At 36.4% G+C, this 19618-nt stretch overlaps 1 protein-coding gene across 1 annotated transcript; it reads right to left on the bottom strand.

The window, feature by feature from the left end:
- Nucleotides 1-288: 288 nt before the first annotated feature.
- Nucleotides 289-19230, bottom strand: LOC134654829 (neuromedin-U receptor 1-like). Its single transcript, XM_063510300.1, has 6 exons — nt 19072-19230; nt 14610-14670; nt 11546-11636; nt 9798-10000; nt 651-810; nt 289-379 (listed from the first exon to the last, which is right to left on the bottom strand). The coding sequence occupies exons 1-6, from the start codon at nt 19228-19230 to the stop codon at nt 289-291; spliced, it is 765 nt and encodes a 254-aa protein (XP_063366370.1).
- Nucleotides 19231-19618: the final 388 nt, after the last annotated feature.

The raw sequence follows: 19618 nt of genomic DNA on the forward strand, positions 1-19618 counted from the left end.
GTGAGTCATCCTTAATTTGGTAAATATGTGTTTTTTTAAGCCTTTATAAGGCAGAGAATATATTTCCCAAATTATATTGATTATTTTTCTAAGTGATACTGGTACAATTTTACATAATTGGGACATTCTCTATGAAAAGGGACCTTATTGTCGATGGTGCTTACGCCGCACAACGTCGCGCGGCATTGTATTTATATCGGAGCATCGTTAATAATGGCGTAAGCGCCATCGACAATAAGGTCCCTTTTCATAGATAACGTCACAATTTAAGACTCATCTGGGGCATTATTAGTAAAATTTACCTAATACTTTGAATACTTTATTGTCCTCAGAGCAGTTGGTTCTGATGCCGTCGTTTCTCGCCTGTTGTCTATGCGATCTGAAACCAACATACACGTTATTATTTACGAAAATGGGGCTTAAGATGGGCTTAAGAGTCCGCAGCAAGCTCGGTTCTCCATAAAAACGTAGTTACGCTCTCATTTTAAGACAACAAGGTTCGATTGTACATGGGAGCGGCTTTTTGACGGCAAGTCCGTGTGACTCTTAAAGTAGTCATAGAAAATGAAGTATCGGACTCTGCCTCTGCCCGTACCCGGACTGTTCTAGCGTGAGTACACGCAGACACGTAAAAACAATAAATTGTTTACCTTATAAACACAGCAATTTTAATGTACACCAACATTAGCAGGGCCATAGGTATGAAGAAGAACAGCGCGCAAGTGGTGGCGTACATGTGGTTGTAGTATTTGTACTGGTCGTCTCCAGGGACCCGGCACAGCTGGGTGAGTGAGGGAACCTTCCCCGTTCCTGAAAATAGTAGAAAATTTACCAAGACCATTTAGATAGATAGATAGATAGATAGATTTTTATTGGTATTAATCATACACTGTCAGTTACATATTTAACAATAATTAATTACAAATGATAATTAATATTTAGCATTAAGCACTGTATGTACCTGAGAGGTCAATTTCACCAAACGAGCATTTTTGTCTAATTCCCATGGAATTTTGAAATACTAACATTACACAAAAATAATTATGCTGATAATTTGATAAAAAATATAATAAACATTAATTTTCTTATGGGGTAAAAATATTCATAAAGCTACAAAAGTTATTTCAATTTAAAAATTTGGACAGGGCACGGGAATTAGTGTGTCCATGGGAATTAGATTTTACTAGCACGGAAATTAGAACATGGCACAGGAATTGTTTTCTTAACTTATTTTGGTAGTTAAAACTATTATTTATGTATATTTTAATCTACAATAATGTACTTTAACCATACTGAAGCGGCATCGAACATATTTACCTTCTTTAATTTTAGTTTCGGACGACAAATCTACGAAAGTATGATACACTAAAAACTACGTATTTGACTAATCGTTTCCTTGATTTTAATGGCAACTAATCTCTCTTTCTTAGTAAAATGTACATATTTCAAAACAATACCTACTTACATACATACAAAACTATTCATTAAATTAAAAAGTGTCATGATGTATCTGCATGTATAGGTACAAGGTGTATGATCTGGTATATGGCCGTATAAGAAATGATACTAAGAAATAAGTAAATAGGGGCACAGTGAGAAGAAGTTATTGTGTAAGTTAATCTGAAGAAATCGAATATGCTGCCTTCATAAATTCATAACACAAAAAATTGTTTGACCACATATGAGGTAAGGTGGGGTAAGACTATCACAGACAGACAGACATGACGAATCCATAAGGGTTCAATTTTTTGCCATTTGGCTACGGAACCCTAATAAGGTATCTAATAGTATTACGATTTTAATACCCCCTGGCACTGACTAAAATAACCGACTTGGTTTCCCATTACATCTCAAAACTTTTTTGTAGTAGAAGAACTGCGTTGCGAGACTTGCATCTTTTTATATGTAATGTTTTTGATAGGATCCCATCTCTTTTTGTAGGCTGTCCTTCTTTTCAGGTAATCATACCCATACCATACTGATACTATGTATACACATCTTTATTCATACTCACATCGTACGTCGTAGTGTACCTTTACTTTCCCTACTAATTGTAAGAACTAAAAGGTAACGTTGTTATCGCATATATTTCTATGGGATTACAAACTTATTTATGCAGTTATTAGATCTTTAGAACGTGACTAATATTGCAGTATTATTAGATTTTTATTGGCTTAAAAAGCTAAAACCAAATTACGTTTCAAATTTGGGTATGCTAGAAGTACCTTAAAATAATGATGATCGTGAGTGATTGTGTCAGTGACAAAACTAAGGGATTGTAAAGTGCATTAAATGTTATTTTGATAGAATGTTATTGAGATTTGATGGTACGGCCGTGCCACTTTGTTTTGCTCGACTTGGCGGCGGCACTGCCGTGCCCCCAGATCCTTTGTCCTTCCCCGGGCCTCAAACTATCTCCATGCCAAATATCATCAAGATGATATTGGTTCAGCGGTTTAAGCGTGACGAGATAACAGACAGACAGACAGAGATACTTTCGCATTTATAATATAGTAAGAATAGGATATATATTTATTTTTTCTTGTATTAGAAAAGCTAATTTATAACAACTAATCTATTAAACGAGCAATTCTTGTATATATTTCGGGGATCTCGGAAACGGCTCTAACGATTTCGAATGAAATTTGATCATATATGAGGGTTTTTTGGGGTGAAAAATCGATCTAGCTAGGTGTTATCTCTGGTAAAACGCGCATTTTTGAGTTTTTAGGTAGGTATATGTTTTCCAAGCAAAGCTCGGTCTCCCAGATATTTAAACTTTATACGGTATACGCTGTCAGCTGTCAAATTTACAAAAAAAAACATTGCAAATTTGATTCATTTTGTTTCATGTAACCTTAGGTACAGGTATTATAATATGTAATAATTCCAGAAATAGTTTTATGTTTATATAATATTTTAATGTTATAATATGATCAATGAATAAGGTAAGGTGGGGCAAGACTAACAGTACAAGGATTCCATACAAGTGATAGTCTTACCCCGGTGTCGTCTTACCCCACCTTACCTTACGTATTAAAATTGCCCGGGTTATTCGGGTCCACCCTGTATGTACTATAGTAGGTACTTATACTAAAAAACCGTTCACAAATTTTTGTGCATTCTTTAAGATTTCCTTAAATGCAAAATAGAAAGATATACGTCATATTATTATTACATATAATATATATTCAATGCCAATATACATAAATGTAATAATAATATGACGTAAACATTGCCAATTAACTTAAAGTGCCCCCAATAAAAGATTTGTTGACAATAAATGTAATACTTTCTAATTCCCGTGCCACTTAATCAGCTGTTTTAGGTAAATTTGCTATGGGAATTAGGGCACGGAAATTAGAATTCGTAATAAAAAAATTCGCCAAAAATTTAAATCGTGTTTGACCAAACTGTTATGTTATCGCTTACATAAAGATACATAAAGGGCTCCTAAATATGACAATTGTTATTGAAAAGCTATGTGGAAAATAAAATTTATAAGGGGCATCGAAATTACAAAAAAATTGTCGCCCACCCGGATTCCGAAATACTTACGCGATTTGCTCAAACACGCCACGGCTTGACGTACATCCGTTTGCTTTGAAAGACAGCCGCATACTGCCAGTACAGGTGAGGCGGGACACGAGGCGGTTCAAATACAGACGTCGGCTGTCAGAGCCCTGTGAGTTTTGCCGACGAAATTGTACTCGCGCGCTCGGACAAAATTTAAACATCGATCACGAGTTATTTACCACAATGAAGTTAATAGTGTATGTGCTCAGTGATAGTAAATATCATCTAGTTTAAGTATTTGACACTAAATTAGTGATACTAATGTAGAATTTTTCGTAGGATTTTTCATTATGCTCAAAAGTAGATTCCGGACAGGGCACGGGAGCAGTAATTTGAGCCTTTAGGTATTTTTAAGTGTACTCTAAAAACGAATTAATCAGTGAATTCATATGGAACTCGGTGTGAAAGTGTGACTTCTTTATGTAAAAAAAAAATGGTAAGTATTATCTGATGCTAACCCGCGATTTTCATCACGGACAGAAAAAAAATCGTGTTCAGAAATTGACCCACCTGACGTGTAAAATTATGTTTTTATCAATAAAGAATTGAATTGAATTGAATTGAATAGATTTAGATTCATATGTCAATAATTACAATAAAAAAAGAAGTACATAGCTGCGATGTAAATTAAATAATTTCAACAATTCCATAATTCAACTTCATTAAGAGATTAATAACAATAACATACTGGATTTAATTCAAATGACAATACAATTACACATCTTATCTAATCTAATATACCATGGGAACTTGATCACATTAAATTCTCCAGGAACTCATTTACCGTTTATTTCCAAGACCGAAGTGATTCCATAAGAGCTCCGGGAACAAAGTCATGTACGGAGCTCTAAAAGATTAAGTAATATTACATTATTGTCGAGGCTCGGAAGTAGCTACTTACTTGCTAGCTGAGGATTCGTTTTAAACGGACGACCTTGGGAGTCCGTTTAATTGAATCCGAAGCCAGCAAGTAGCCTTCCAGCCGAGTCATATATTATAGTGCTTTTCTCAAAAATGGTGCAAGAAATAGAAATATTTTACAGAAGCAATGTTCTAATTTTCACAGAAAAAAGTGAAAAAGATTTGCTTTGGCGCCTTTAAAAAAAAGTGTATTTTTCTGCTGAAAATACGCCAACCTATTTGAGACACCTAAATAGTCGCGGTACCAACATTAGGTATAATAATAGTGCTGATCATCTGTTTGGCTGTTTTATTGGTTGTTATCAAAATAAATAACATATAGTAGCGACATCTATATTGGTGATTCACATTACTGTGTCTGTAATATCTATATACTATATGTGTCTATGGTTTAAAAAAAAAAAAAAGTCTGTCTGTTCTAAATCTCTTCAACGGTCGTTTCATTTAATAGGTTATGGTCCAGCTTATGGCCTTTAGACTACTAAATCGCGTAAATATAAGTAATTTTTCAGTGTAAAAGTAATTGCAGTATTATATTTCGCAGTAGGATTAGTTAGTTAGTCGGGCAGTTTTGAACTCTGTGTATAAAAACGGACAGTGACTGTGCAAAAATGGCGGCGAACTATATAGTTAACGTGCCAAAACTTAAAGGAAGAGAGAACTACGACGAATGGGTATTTGCGGCAGAAAACTTCTTAGTTCTGGAAGGAATGATCAAGTGCATCAAGCCAGAATTAGATGCGAACGGTGCAGAAGTAGCTGTTCCGGCCGCAGATGATGCCAAGACAAAGGCAAAGTTGGTTCTTACCATTGATTCGTCATTGTATGTTCATATTAAGACCGTAACTACTTCAAAGGCACTGTGGGAAAAGCTCAAATCGCTTTTTGATGATTCCGGTTTTACGCGAAGAATCAGTCTTTTAAGAACTTTAATTTCCATTCGATTGGATAATTGCAGTTCCATGACATCCTACGTTACTCAAATCATTGAGACGGGACAAAAATTATGTGGAACAGGATTTGCAATAAATGACGAGTGGATTGGCTCGTTGCTCCTAGCTGGATTACCAGAGAAGTTCTCACCCATGATTATGGCTATAGAACATTCAGGCATTCAAGTGACAGCGGACGCCATTAAAAGCAAACTTCTCGATATGGAAACCGGAACTTGTGTCGATGGCAGTGAAGGAGATAGTGCATTTGCTGCGTCTAAAAACTGGCAACACAAAAATCGACAAATGGCTGCCGGGAACAAAGATGGCGCGAAGGGGGCTAAGTCAACAAAAGCAAATGTCAAATGCTATCGCTGTCACGAAATGGGTCATTATCGTACGCAGTGCACTTATAATTCTAAATTGAATAAAAACGTAGATCGTAAACAGACTAACGCATTCTCAGCTGTGTTTTTGAGTGGAAGTTTTAGTAAAAACGACTACTATGTTGACTCTGGCGCGAGTGTTCATCTAACACCAAACCGAGATTGGATTACAAGTAACTTTCGTGAAACTAGCGAAGAAATAGTTGTTGCTAACCGAGAAATCGTTTCGGTAACGTGTGCTGGTGATATTCAGATCGTAACCTCAGTGAAGGACTGTGAATACGAGATAAACATCGAAGGTGTACTTTGTGTACCGAATTTGACAACTAACCTTCTCTCTGTGAGTAAATTGATTGAAAAGGGAAACAAAGTGGAGTTTACCAAGACCGGTTGTCTTATTTTCAACAGAATTGGCGACTTGGTAGCTACTGCAGCGTTGACAAATGGTGTTTACAAGTTGAATACAGTTTCTAGACGACTAGTTGCTGCGGTGACTACGTCGGGCGAGGTTTGGCACCGTAGAATGGGTCACGTTCACAGTGATTGCTTAATGAAGACAAAGAATGCAGTAGAAGGCATGGATTTGAACGAAAAAGTTGATATCACCAAATCGTCTTGCAAGACATGCTGTGAGGGCAAGCAGTGCCGGCTGCCTTTCAAGCATGTAGGCACTAGAAGCAGTGATTTGTTGGATCGAGTACATACTGACCTATGTGGTCCCATGGAGGCAGTTTCACTAGGAGGCTCAGTATATTGTCAGTTATTTGTAGATGATTTTAGCCGGATGACGTTTATATACTTCTTAAAGCACAAGAATGAAGCTTTGAAGTGCTTTAAATAATTTAAAGCTATGGCAGAAAATCAAACAAATAGAAAGGTGAAGATTGTTCGTAGTGACAATGGAAAAGAGTTTTGTAACTCAAGTTTTGAAACTTACTTGAAGGAAATGGGTATCATACATCAGAGAAGTAACCCATACACTCCTGAACAAAACTAATTATGCGAGCGCCAGAATAGGTCCGTGGTTGAAAAAGCAAGATGTACCTATGCTTTATGATGCTAAGCTCGATAAGAAGTTTTGGGCCGAGGCCTGTCATACAGCGGTTTATCTTCACAATCGCACTGTGTCTTCGGTGTTGAATGGTAAGACACCATATGAACTCTGGACTGGGATGAAACCAGATCTAAGCAATATAAGAATATTTGGTTCTCCAGTTATGGTTCATATAGAGAAACAGAAGAGGACTAAGTGGGACAAGAAATCACGTGAGTGTATACTACTCGGGTATCCTGACAATGTAAAGGGATACAGAATATATGATCCAGAAACAAAGAAAATCTCTACAAGCAGAGATATTATAGTGATGGAAAAGCCCTCAGAATCATATAGCATTATGGAGGTTGAAGAAAAAGATGAAGAAGAAGTAAAGCACCAGGTACTGCAAGATTCAGTGGAGGAAGAACACACAGAATCGACACTGACAGATGTGTCTGCATCGGATACATCCAGCGAGTATGTTCCCAGTGAGTATGAAGACACAATTGATACTAGTCAAGTCATTGAGGATACTTCTGTATCCAGACCAGTGAGACAGCGTCGTGCACCTGAAAGATTTGGATTTGATGGTGTGTTTTTTACCCAGAATAATATTATGGACAGTACAATGGAACTGACATTGGAAGAAGCCTTGAAAGGGTCTGAGAGGGACCAATGGTTACAGGCAGTCAGAGAAGAATTGAAGTGCTTCGAAGAAAATAGTGCGTGGGAAGTGGTCGATGTCCCTATAAGTGGTACCATAGTGCAGTGCAAGTGGGTGCTAAAGAAAAAAATTGGACCAGACAATGAAGTGCGCTATCGTGCTAGATTAGTGGCAAAAGGGTTTACACAACAGCCCGGTGTGGACTATGTGGAAACTTTTTCGCCTGTCGTGAGACATAGTACCCTAAGGTTACTGTTTGCTTTGTCTGTAAAGCTTAAACTAGACATAACTCATCTGGATGTGACTACCGCATTCTTGAATGGGGAGCTTAATGAGAATATTTTCATGCAAAAACCTCAGGGTTTTCACTGTGAAGACAATAGTAAAGTACTTAAATTAAAAAAGGCAATATATGGCCTGAAACAAGCGTCAAGAATGTGGTATCAAAAGGTGGACGAGTGTCTTACTAAAAATGGTTATGTAAAGTCAAAATATGAGCCATGTCTGTATATAAAAAATAAAACTACAATAGTCGCTCTATATGTGGACGACTTCTTTGTATTCTCAAGCGATGAAAAAGAAACTTGTAATTTAAAAGCAATTTTAGGATCTCAATTTAAAATTAAGGACTTGGGTCAAGTAAGACAGTGTCTTGGAATGTCAGTTTGCTATGATAAAGAAAAAAGTGTACTGACTTTAAGTCAGAGTGAATATATACAGCAGCTGTTATTGAAATTCAATTTAAGTGATTGTCACACTGTAGACACTCCAATGGAAAGTGGATTAAAATTAACTAAATGTGAGAAAAGTAATAAAAGTTTGCCTTATCAGCAATTAATAGGGTGCTTAATGTATTTAGCTATACTTACCCGTCCTGATATAGCATACTCAGTGGTATATCTTAGCCAGTTCAACAATTGTTATGATAAAGAGCATTGGAATCATTGTAAACGTATACTTAGGTATCTTAAGAAAACTAAAGATTATTGTATAACATATAGAGGCACAGGTAATAAAGAAATTGTGGGATATGTTGATGCTGACTGGGGTAGCGATGCAGTAGACAGAAAGTCATATACGGGGTACTGCTTTACTTTGTCAGAGGGTGTAATTTCTTGGGGTAGTAAAAAACAAAAAAATGTAAGTCTTTCTTCTACAGAAGCTGAATATGTTGGAATATCAGAGAGTTGTAAAGAGGCAATTTACTTAAGAAACTTGTATCAAGAGATCACAGGAGATGTGTGTTGTATTGATATTTTTAATGATAACCAAAGTGCCCACAAACTTTTACACAATCCGGTTTTCCATAATAGGACAAAACATATAGATATTAAATATAATTTTTGCCGGGAATGTGTTAATAATAATATAGTTAAGGTTAAGTATATGTCAACTATAAATATGGTTGCTGATTTGTTAACCAAGGCATTAAACTCTGTTAAGCATCATAATTTTTTGAAATTGATGGGCATGCAACCAGTGTATAGTAGTGCAGTAGTGTTATAAGTTGCATTGTATGTAATGTACTTTATTTTGATTAAGTGGGGGTATTGGTTGTTATCAAAATAAATAACATATAGTAGCGACATCTATATTGGTGATTCACATTACTGTGTCTGTAATATCTATATACTATATGTGTCTATGGTTTAAAAAAAAAATAAAGTCTGTCTGTTCTAAATCTCTTCAACGGTCGTTTCATTTAATATGTTTAATGGACCTATGCCTTCATTTGATATGTGGCCATTTAAAGTTTTAAAAAGTGTGGAACTCGTTAAATAATGGAAATTGCATGCAACATTGCAGTCCCGAAATTGAGACTGCAATGTTTTTAACTTTTTAATTTTTTGACTGACCATAAACTACCTACGCACTTCGCGACCTATTTTTTAACCGGCAACGTCGACTTTGCCGTCCATTTTTGAGAAAATACATTTGTTATAAACTGAAATAGATGTCATATAATGATGAATTTGGGACGAGTATTTCTTAATTATTTAGACTGTGACTAGGTACCTACTTAAAAACAAAATAACTAGTAAAAAAAAATTATTGTCCCTGATCTGAAAAGCTATCAGATTGTTGTAATTATGTCGAAACTCGAGTTCTTTTCAACTTGCATGAGTTGTAAGTCCCAAGTTTTTTGTAATGACTTAGGAGTCCTTTTCAGAGAACACGAATAAAAAAAAGAAGAATTTTAACCTCTGAAAAACGAGTCAAGTTATTCAAATTTAGCCTCAAAAGACTCAAATTCCTACCAATACTATACATAGGTAACCTACCAGGATACACCACCACAGGGTTCGTCACAACATGATGCACGTGCACCGCTGGCAGTGCAGTCGCGACGCTGACGCCCCAAATGGCGAGTATCGCCATCGCAACTCGCCTACGGTCCCGCGAACGGGAGGGACAGTGATGGCAGATCGCGGTGTAACGCTCTATAGAGAACGCTACTACAGTGAGCGCTGAAGCCCATGTGGCCCTGCGAAGAAAATCATCTGATCCATGGTCTAATAAAACATGGTCTTCTCTTCCCAGAGTGTCACTTCCCAGAGTGTAACATTGCCACTTTATTTCAACATAACATGTTACATGGGTACATTATATCTATGGTTAATAAGTTAAAATATTTCTCTATAATTTTATAATTTTCATTTATATGTATTTTATCTTAAATTTTACAATAACACGTCATTTTTAATTATTCGTTAGCAATATCTTCCGATTCACGAAAGGAATTTCAGACGTTCGGGTAATTCTGTTTACACTACTGGCAACACAGGATAGCGCTGTCACATTTGACAATCCGCCATGTTGTCCCTAACCGTCATCCTTGTCGAACGCGTGTTAATTGTTATTTCCTTCTCGCTCAGTGTCAGCAGTCGCAGTGTTTTCCAAACTTTTCACGTCGTAAGCTTGGTGATTAATGTTTTGTTACGAAAATGGTTGGCTGTTATATTCGGAACTGTGAGAGTAGGAGTGAAAAGGGCAGTATAGATTTGTTTTATTTTACTATGTTTCTACATGAATAACTTAAAATTAATGCCGTTAAAATAATTTTCACCGTTGGTTAAAATTCTCCCACATTTTAAAGTTTGAGAACCTGTAAACAGCATGATGACGTAGACAAGTGACAGTTAGGTCATTCGCGAATCTCGGAAGAGAGTACCAGGCGGAGTATATTATTATACCATGATCTGATCCGAGTATTCGTCAGCTACTTAGGGCCACTTGCAAAATCCGACTAAAACCTGGAGTTACCATGGTTACCAGTACAAAACTCCGGGTTAGGGGATGGTGCAAGTGGCGCTAACAGTACCACAGGGCGGACACGCCATACATCAAAAATCATTTGCGTTTATATGTGTGCGCGGCACGTCTGTACACGCGTCATTGTGTAAGTCGTTTTACTGAGAGTACCTACGCCAGAAGTCCGCCAGATTCATGTTGCGGGGCGAGGTAATGCGAGGCGGGGCGGGGCGGTGCGTGGCCGTTCTGTATGATAATTCAATTACTTATTCTGTGACAGTACTATGATTTTTTGGAACGTGTCAATTCCAAAAATCATGTTACGTAGCCCATATTTTACCCTAAAAACTTCCAAATTGCGAAAATCACGTTTTGGGCATTGCCTTGCATTGCAAGTGGTTTTTGTTTCTGACCCCCAGTGCAAAAAGAGGGGTGTTTATGTTAGACGAGAATGTCTGTCAGTCTGTCTGTCTTTGGCATCGTAGCTCTCCGATGACCGATTTCAATGCGTTTTTTTTATCTGAAAGCGAGTTCCTTGCCTTCTTTGTTTCTTCTTCTTCTCTCTTACCTTTGTTTGATATAAATCAATCCAGCAGTCGAAAATTATCGGCTCTTTTTCAAAATTATGTAAGGAATTTTGGCATGGAATTACTTTCTTTGGCGTAAGGGGTTTTTTAAATTTTAAATTTAGTTATTATTTAAGAGATGTATGTGCTCTTAGCTGACTTTTGTCCCTAATTGAAAGTAAGGTCTTCGCTTCGCTCGATCGATAACTTACGTGGCTCTCAGGAAGTTGGTGAGACGACATGTGAACTCGCCGAATATGTACGGGTACATCTGCCAGTAGTACCACAGCTCGGGTGCCAAGCCTGCAAAAATTGTTTATTTTTATGTTTTATATAAAAAATATATACACGTTGTTGAAAGTAATAATTGATAAATTAATTATACATTTTTAAATAATAATTATAATATATTATATTATGTATAGGTACCTATATATTTTTTGGACTTCTAATTAATTTATTCCTAATATAATCGACCTTTAAGAGTAAATTAAATTAGAAACCATCCTTAATATTTACATTGAAGTTTCTTTGTTTTACTTGCCTAATTATGTAATTAAACTTAGGTATAATTTATTTTTTTCATTTATTAGAGAATATCACATCAATTTCAATTATTTTATAATATGGCTTCACAATAAACGAGCGTTACCTACAAAAAAAAACATTTGTGTAATTTTCTGTAAAATTTCTACTCGGAATTACCAGCTCTTTCCATCCCAACAGGAAAAAAGTGGCCTAAAATGTCCATACAATTTTGAAACTATCTTTTGTGCTACCAATGAATGGATATCTTGTTTGTTACAATATAAGATTATTAATAAATACCAAAAAATCACAAGAGTAACGAAATTTCTCATCACAATAAGCAGACATTACTGGAAGTCGATTCTAATTTAGCAAATTGTTATGGTTTTGATACGGCCTCGACGATCGTTTTGGTGATTGAAGCTTATCCCACGCACGGCTCTCAATTAATTTCGCATGCACCAATCAGCGTGAGCGATCTTTAAGTTCGTATCAAAATAATACCAAAACCGTAACAACTTATTAAATCTGAATCGGACTCGCCCAAATAATAATGGAAACGTGTTTTCAGGGGTCTACAACCTTTCTAGACATTATTGCAGATATTGTCAGTACTCGATGTCAATGCACTCTGAACTGGCTCCTTGGACTATTTACTCCTTCATTACTCGTTGTTATTGAAATCCGAAATTACTCTGCGACCCTTAGTAACGATGAAAAAGGTCCACTTTGTCCACTTTGTCAAAGGTTTTCGAAAAAATAGTCCATAAAAAAATTTACCCAACTATACATAATCAAATAATTTCATATCAGCATGGTTTCGTTCAACGTCGTTCAACAACTACGAATCTTCTTGTCTATACTACGTATCTATTCGAAAGCCTAGACAATAACATACAGGTAGACAGTGTTTACACTGACTTCAGGAAGGCCTTTGACAGGGTGGACCACCAACTGCTTCTTGAAAAGTTAGCTTTTAATGGCATACGTGGAAACTTATGGCGTTGGTTCAAGTCTTACATTACAAACCGCACTCAAAAAATCACCATAAAAGGGTACGAGTCACATGCTACTACAATTAGTTCCGGAGTTCCACAGGGATCCATTTTGGGTCCACTGCTGTTCGCAATATTTATAAACGATATAAGTTCCTGCTTTAACTATTGTAATATCTTACTCTATGCAGATGACCTCAAAATATATCATACTGTTAGTAATTACAACGACTGTGAGAAATTTCAGCAGGACTTAAATCGCTTCACGGACTATTGTCATGCCAATAAACTTAGCCTCAATATGGACAAATGTAAACTTATCAAATTTACAAAAAAAAGATTAACCCTAGATGACTCATATTATTTATGTAACACCAAACTAGCCATTGTCCATTCAATAAGAGATCTTGGAATTACATTAGATTCAAAGTTACACCTTGATCAACATGTTAATAACGTAACCAGCAAAGCTTTCAAGATGTATGGTTTTGTAATGCGCTCTAGTATCGATTTTCGTCTCCCAGGCACATATCTGCACCTTTTCAAATCACTAATTCGCCCCCAACTGGAACACAATGTAGCTGTTTGGAACCCTTATTATAGTAAATATAACGAGGCCCTCGAGACCGTTCAAAAAAAAATTCTCAATACTATGTACTATCGTTGTAATCGCAGTAGATTATCTTATCCAGAGTTACTAAAAAAATATTGTATGTTAGATCTTAGTTCCAGACGCTCGTTACTTGAAGCAAAAGTATTATATGGCATCTGTAATAATCAGTTTGACTGTATTGCTCTTAACAACAAACTCAGTTATAGAGTACCCAGTCGCAGTAGGCAGCGAGAGGCGCGCCCGCACCAGCTGTTTGTAACCGGCCGCTGCCGCACGCACGCTGGTGAGCGCGCTCCTCTACGCAGACTTGTCTATACTTACAATAAAAAATTTAATCACGTAGATATTTTTGGTTGTAGTTTAAGTGTTTATAAAAAACGTATTATTGATGTTTTAACAAACCCTACAATTTAAGTAGGTACTTCTTACAGTTTCTTACTTATAATGTATTTCCAGTACCTACCAAATATATAAATATAACTAACCATTCTATGTTGTTGTTGACACCGGGAGCCCTTAAGACTAACGGTGATTAGTTTAGCTCTGAATGAACATTATTCATAGTAATTAGTGGTAAGCGCCGTGGGCCACACATATGGTAGATATTATGGTAATTAGTGTAATAAGTATAACTTGTAGTGGCTGTTTGTTTACCTAAATAAATGAAAAAAAAAAAAAAAAAAAAAGGTGTTGTGTAGAAAATAATGAAAATGTTTTCCTACACTCACGTAGATGACACGACGTAGATATTTTCTATAGACTTACGAATTCCGTGTTTCCGTGTCGTCTTTTAAAATAGGTTATTCCATCATCATAAAGGTCAAAGGCCAAAGATATGTAAAATAATATTTCGTACCTTAGGGAAAAGAAAATATGGTAATTGGGCTCCTGTATCTCCATAAGGTGACCTTTGTCTGATATATGAAGAAAATCAGTGCTGTTACCCAGTTTTATATGCCCGAGACGTTTATGATTGTCAATGTATCGTATATACAGGAAAATTAGATATATTCGACTTGTTAGGGTATTCTAGGGCTAGAGTATTCAAACTTGCTGTCCTAGTGTCATTTTGGCAGTTTTAGTTTGGAACCAACCTGTATTTAATTTAACCTATGTTCCGCTATAACAACAAATAGGTACCAGCGATGTGGCTTGCCGCATCACAATGCTGAGCCAGCGCCTTTTCTGCCACGACACATGGCTTCATAAAGTAATAGTTAATAGTTTTTAGTAATTAAGTTGTTTTTGCATGTTGTACTTTTTAATGCCATATTTGTTGTCAATGCCAAGTATGATGTAGGGATGAATAAAGAAATTATCTATCTATCATAAATAAGTATTAAAAATTACGGAACCGTCCGTGGGCGAGTTCGACTCGCACTTGTCCGTTTTTTCCATTTTTCATTTATTTTCAGAAACATTTTATTTTTACTCAGAAGGTTTAAAATTTAATATCAACTAAGGGATTATTTTAGCTGACAAGTTTTGATCGATTTGTTTAATATTCACGTTAAACAAAAGACGCCCGAACATCCTAGGGTATTGGGTCATTTTATATTGTTTGTCAGGCGTGACTAATGATCGTATGTACGTGTTACAGGCATGTAAAGTGTAACAATAAGTATCACCCCCTTTCCCCTAATCCTTTTACTTTATTGGAGCTCCTGAAAATTAGTTTCTTTGATCCGCCTTAGTACCTATTAGGCATTAGTACCGTCATAAGTGTGTGTGTAAATTTTAGATTGATATTTGTTTGTCTAGTAACTAGACTCTAGTTGTACCTAGGTATATTTGATAAGTTCTTTGTTGTTGTTTTTTCTCTCTATCTTCACGTATTTTCAAATACAATCCTGTATTATTTATGAATAAATACTATAACTATGACTAAGATATGAAAACTTAATAGTCACGTCATGAACCCGACGCTTAATTAGGCCGCTTTCATACGAACAAAGTTACGCTCTCGTTTTAAAATTACATGAAACTTGTATATAATATGTGTAGGTATAAAGCAGTGTATGTAACTGTAGGCTTAAAATACAAGTGTGTGTTTATGATAATAAGTGAAATTTCATTATGTATACTGTGGTGACACTTAAGACGTAATACAAAATATGTTTTTCGAATTCATTTTCCTGGTGTTATAAGCCCCTGCTAGGTCTCCTGTTGTTAAAGTAATAATTAACATTAACATCATTGGTTTAATTTATCTCTAATTTTTAGGCTCAGTATGGTTACCCTACCTACTTAAATGGAAAAAAAAGTTTGTAACCACTTTCGTAGTAAACACTCACCTTTTTTGATTATGTCGACCGATAATTTATGAATAAAATGCAGTTTGACACATTATTGAAATCGCTTGTCATAACAAATTTTGGTTAGCCTGTCATTGTAGCGAACTCCCTTACTACGCTCAAGATTCTAAATTAGATTCACGAGCGTAGCGAGTATAGAATCTTTCGCTTGCACGGGACTCAAAATAAGCACTCGAAGAAATATCAAACTTTGATCTCTTGTTGTACAAATAACAATTTTTTTATTATTGAAATATAGTCTGTTCGGAAAAAGAAGAGTCGTGGAATGTATTGGTCTCCATACTTTCCACGACTCTTCTCTTTCCAAACAGACTATATTAAGTTATGTTTTCTTTATACAACATATACATATATATAATATATGTTTACCGAGCTAAGCTCGGTCTCACAGATATTACTCATTAAATATGATGTAAACAATAATACTCTCAGGAGCATTGAAAGCGGATAGCTGCTTAAAATAATTTCCATACAAGATGGCCCGTTTTATTGGCTTTAAACTGTATTTGGTCCTTGATAACGGATAATCCCTTAGGTTCTAACTAAAGATCAAACAAGATAACCTATATTACAGACCGCAGGCTTCAAAGGAAGTATTTAATAACCGAAGCGATTATTGGAAACGATGTCGACCTCACGAGAAAGGTTGCGATAGCATTAATGATGTATGAACACGAGTACTTACCTATACCCCGGAGTTTTGGCGGCGGGAATGATTTTGTGTATTTATGACTATGTTTATTGTAAAATACCAAACTTCTTCTTCTACCTAGCGTTTTCCCGGCCTAGCTCCAGGTCCGCTTTCCTACTAAATAACAATAACAATACCTTTATTTGACAATAAAAGTTTAACAAAGGCAGGCGTGTCTCACTCCGCGATTTCGTCGCTTTGCTACAGGTAGCTAAAAGTACATCCGTTCGGCCCCAATTTTGGGGAAAGCCATAAGCCGCGCGTGGCGCTGTCGCCACCTAGCGGCCATATCTGTGCTGATCGTAACAGACGCGTTTTGTTAGAGAGTGAGTCTTCTGTACTTAGTACTATTATTTATTCTGTGACAACGGCACATTGCAGTGAATCCCGCACTAGGCATGGCCTGTATCGCGGGGGTCAAGGTCATCACGTGTTACCAAAATTACTTATTATAATAATATTAAGCATAAGCAATGGAAAGAAAGAGGATTGTGAACTTGTATGTGTGTAAGCTTGTTGTAAGGAGGGAGTGAAAAGTGTGAAATAGTTATTTTCGATACAAGTGCGAAAAAGAGGAAATTCGAAACGAGTGGCGATAAATTAAAACACGACCGAAGGGAGTGTTTTAAATCGACACGAGTTGCGAATTACCTATTCGCACGTGTATCGAACAACGTTTTACAGTACATATGGCACTTGAAAGTTTCGACATCCCACGAAAAGTTCGCCTTTGTACACATTTACTGGATGATCTCTGTGTTATGTACTTGTTTTGTGCAATAAAGTATTTACTACTACTACTACTACTACTAAAAGTGCTATTTTACGCACTAGTGCGGAAAAGTAGCCCCATATGTACTGTAAAATTCTTTTCCACTTTGGCCGGTCTTCGTCATCCTCAGGTGTGAGATTGTACTCTTCCATGTCCGTTGTCACGACGTCCAGCCAGCGCGGCAGCGTGATCTATACTTCGTTTTTTTTTAGCATTAGAAAAAAGGTAAACAATTTTGATGTGTCTTTTAATTGAAAAACATGTTTTAAAAATAAGTCACGGCAAATATGTAACAATTATGAATCTAATACAATCATTTATATTCTTCTGCTTTCATAAGTATAAGTTACTGATTTTTAAAAAGCGTTATCAATTAAAAGACATGTCAAGATCGCTTACCTTCTTTCTAATGCTAAAAAAACGAACTATAGGGCATTAAAAAAGATGTCTTGTTATGTCAAACTCAACTTTCTTCTGCATGCACTGGTTATTTCCGTCATAAAACAATCCTCAGCTCATCTAAATAGGTTCAGTGTTTTAATTGACAGACAGGGTTACGCATTTATAATTTGTAGGAACCTTACTGCGCAGATTTCCTGCTGACATTCATAAAAATACTCTAATTTGTTTAAATAAATTCATTTAATACGCCAATTAGTGATTACTTTCGTTCCAATAATTATGCCTGATTATCGTACGCAATGGTAATGGTACACGTAACACGTCAACATGTTAATTAGTACAGTATCAGTTCCTAATTGGTAATTAGCAGGAGGTAATGCCAAAATTTTAATCCGGATCAAAATACATAATACATTAAGGCATTGCACTTGCACCATTCCACTAATCTGGGGTTAACCGGTTAAACCTGGAGTTACCATGGTTACCAGTACAATTTGACACTAGGTTAACGGTTTAACCGCTCAACCCCGGGTTAGTGGGATGGTGCAAGTGGGCGTAAGTACATTCTGTATCAATTGTAGCGGATAAAACAACGTGCCAAAAAATCTGTTTTTGAAAATCCACCCCCGAAAGGGATGAAGGTGAAACATTTTCCTCAAGTGTGAAAGTCAAAACCGACATTGGCAAATTCACCCTGTGCAAAATTGCAGGGAGTAAAAGCCAGGAAAAAGGCGGGGGAGGGGGTGAAAAAGGGGTTGAAAGTTTGTATAGGGATCAAATATTTTTTTGAGCGCGGAACTTGAAACTTTGTAGAAATGTGATTACAGCGTTTCTAAAAATTCTTCCCCTAAGGGGGTTGAAAGGGGGTTGAAAGTTTATAACGGGAATGATTTGAGTACCTACTCGTATAGGGACTTGAAATTCGTAGGAAGACAAAGAACCTATTAGAAAATAAGAAACCTAATATCAGTGCTTTTAAAAATTCATCTCCTAATAGGATTAAATAGGGCTGTATCGGGAAATACTAAATCCACGCGAAGGAAGTCGTGGGCAACAGCTAGTATATTATAAAACTAACTTGATTTGGTCCTTATAGTTTTTATTATATCTGTCTTGGACTTAACAGATGTACATTGTACAAGTTGTAGTAAGTTTCAAAAAACTTGGAAGTTCTCGAAATTTTCAGGAAAGCTTCCATTTTGGAAATGGATAAATGTTTTCCCGTACAAAAATATAAAAGTTTCTGAAATTATTCTATGTGGAATATTCGCAATTTTGGAAACTTTCCGACGGCACATCAGTAGGTAATAGTATATATCCCCAATTAAAATAAACTAAAACTACAAACAAATTTAAATTAATACTAAAATAAAAGAAACTTACCTATAAAATAAAATAAAAACCTAATCTTAAGAAGAATACCCCATCCAGCAGGTCCGCCTGTGGCATGGTGCCCATTACGCTGGCGGCGTTTCCTCGCTGAACCGCCAGGGCGATTCGTTGCGAGAAATGCGCGCCAGCCCTGGGGTCTCCCGTGGCGTCAATCAGCCGTGCCGACAGAGCCCTCACAAAGGCCTGCATGTCGGCTGACCAAGGGCCCAGTGTTTCTACTGCGAGCGCCGCAAACTCGTAGTCCTTAAGTAAGGACTAGTATTTGCGGCGCTTGAGAACCTGGGCCTGGTCAGCCGCACCGCCGGCCTGGTTGCGGGTCGCCTGGATATGGGACTGTGCGAAGGTATCTACGCAATAACAAGTCAATCTCTCATACGCTTAGCTTAATAACTATTCCATGATAATGTTGTGTACAATTATAATCGTAATGTAAGTAATAAATATAAGTTGCTTATATATATAATTATTATATATTATTTGTGTATATAAGTTGTGTAAGAAATATTTTACAATGTTGTTTGCCGGCATTATGTTATTGTACCTATCAAAATTAATAAAAAATAAAACAAAAATAAAA

This window comes from Cydia amplana, chromosome 15 (genome assembly GCF_948474715.1).
Source record: "Cydia amplana chromosome 15, ilCydAmpl1.1, whole genome shotgun sequence".
Taxonomy (NCBI): domain Eukaryota; kingdom Metazoa; phylum Arthropoda; class Insecta; order Lepidoptera; family Tortricidae; genus Cydia; species Cydia amplana.

Coding starts and splice junctions, on each gene's coding strand:
- LOC134654829 (XM_063510300.1), bottom strand. CDS start 19,230: ATGCAGGCCTTTGTGAGGGCTCTGTCGGCACGGCTGATTGACGCCACG. Junction 11,637..14,609: donor TGCGGCAAGCCACATCGCTG/GTACCTATTTGT, acceptor CAATTTTTGCAG/GCTTGGCACCCGAGCTGTGG. Junction 10,001..11,545: donor ACCAACTTCCTGAGAGCCAC/GTAAGTTATCGA, acceptor TTTTCTTCGCAG/GGCCACATGGGCTTCAGCGC.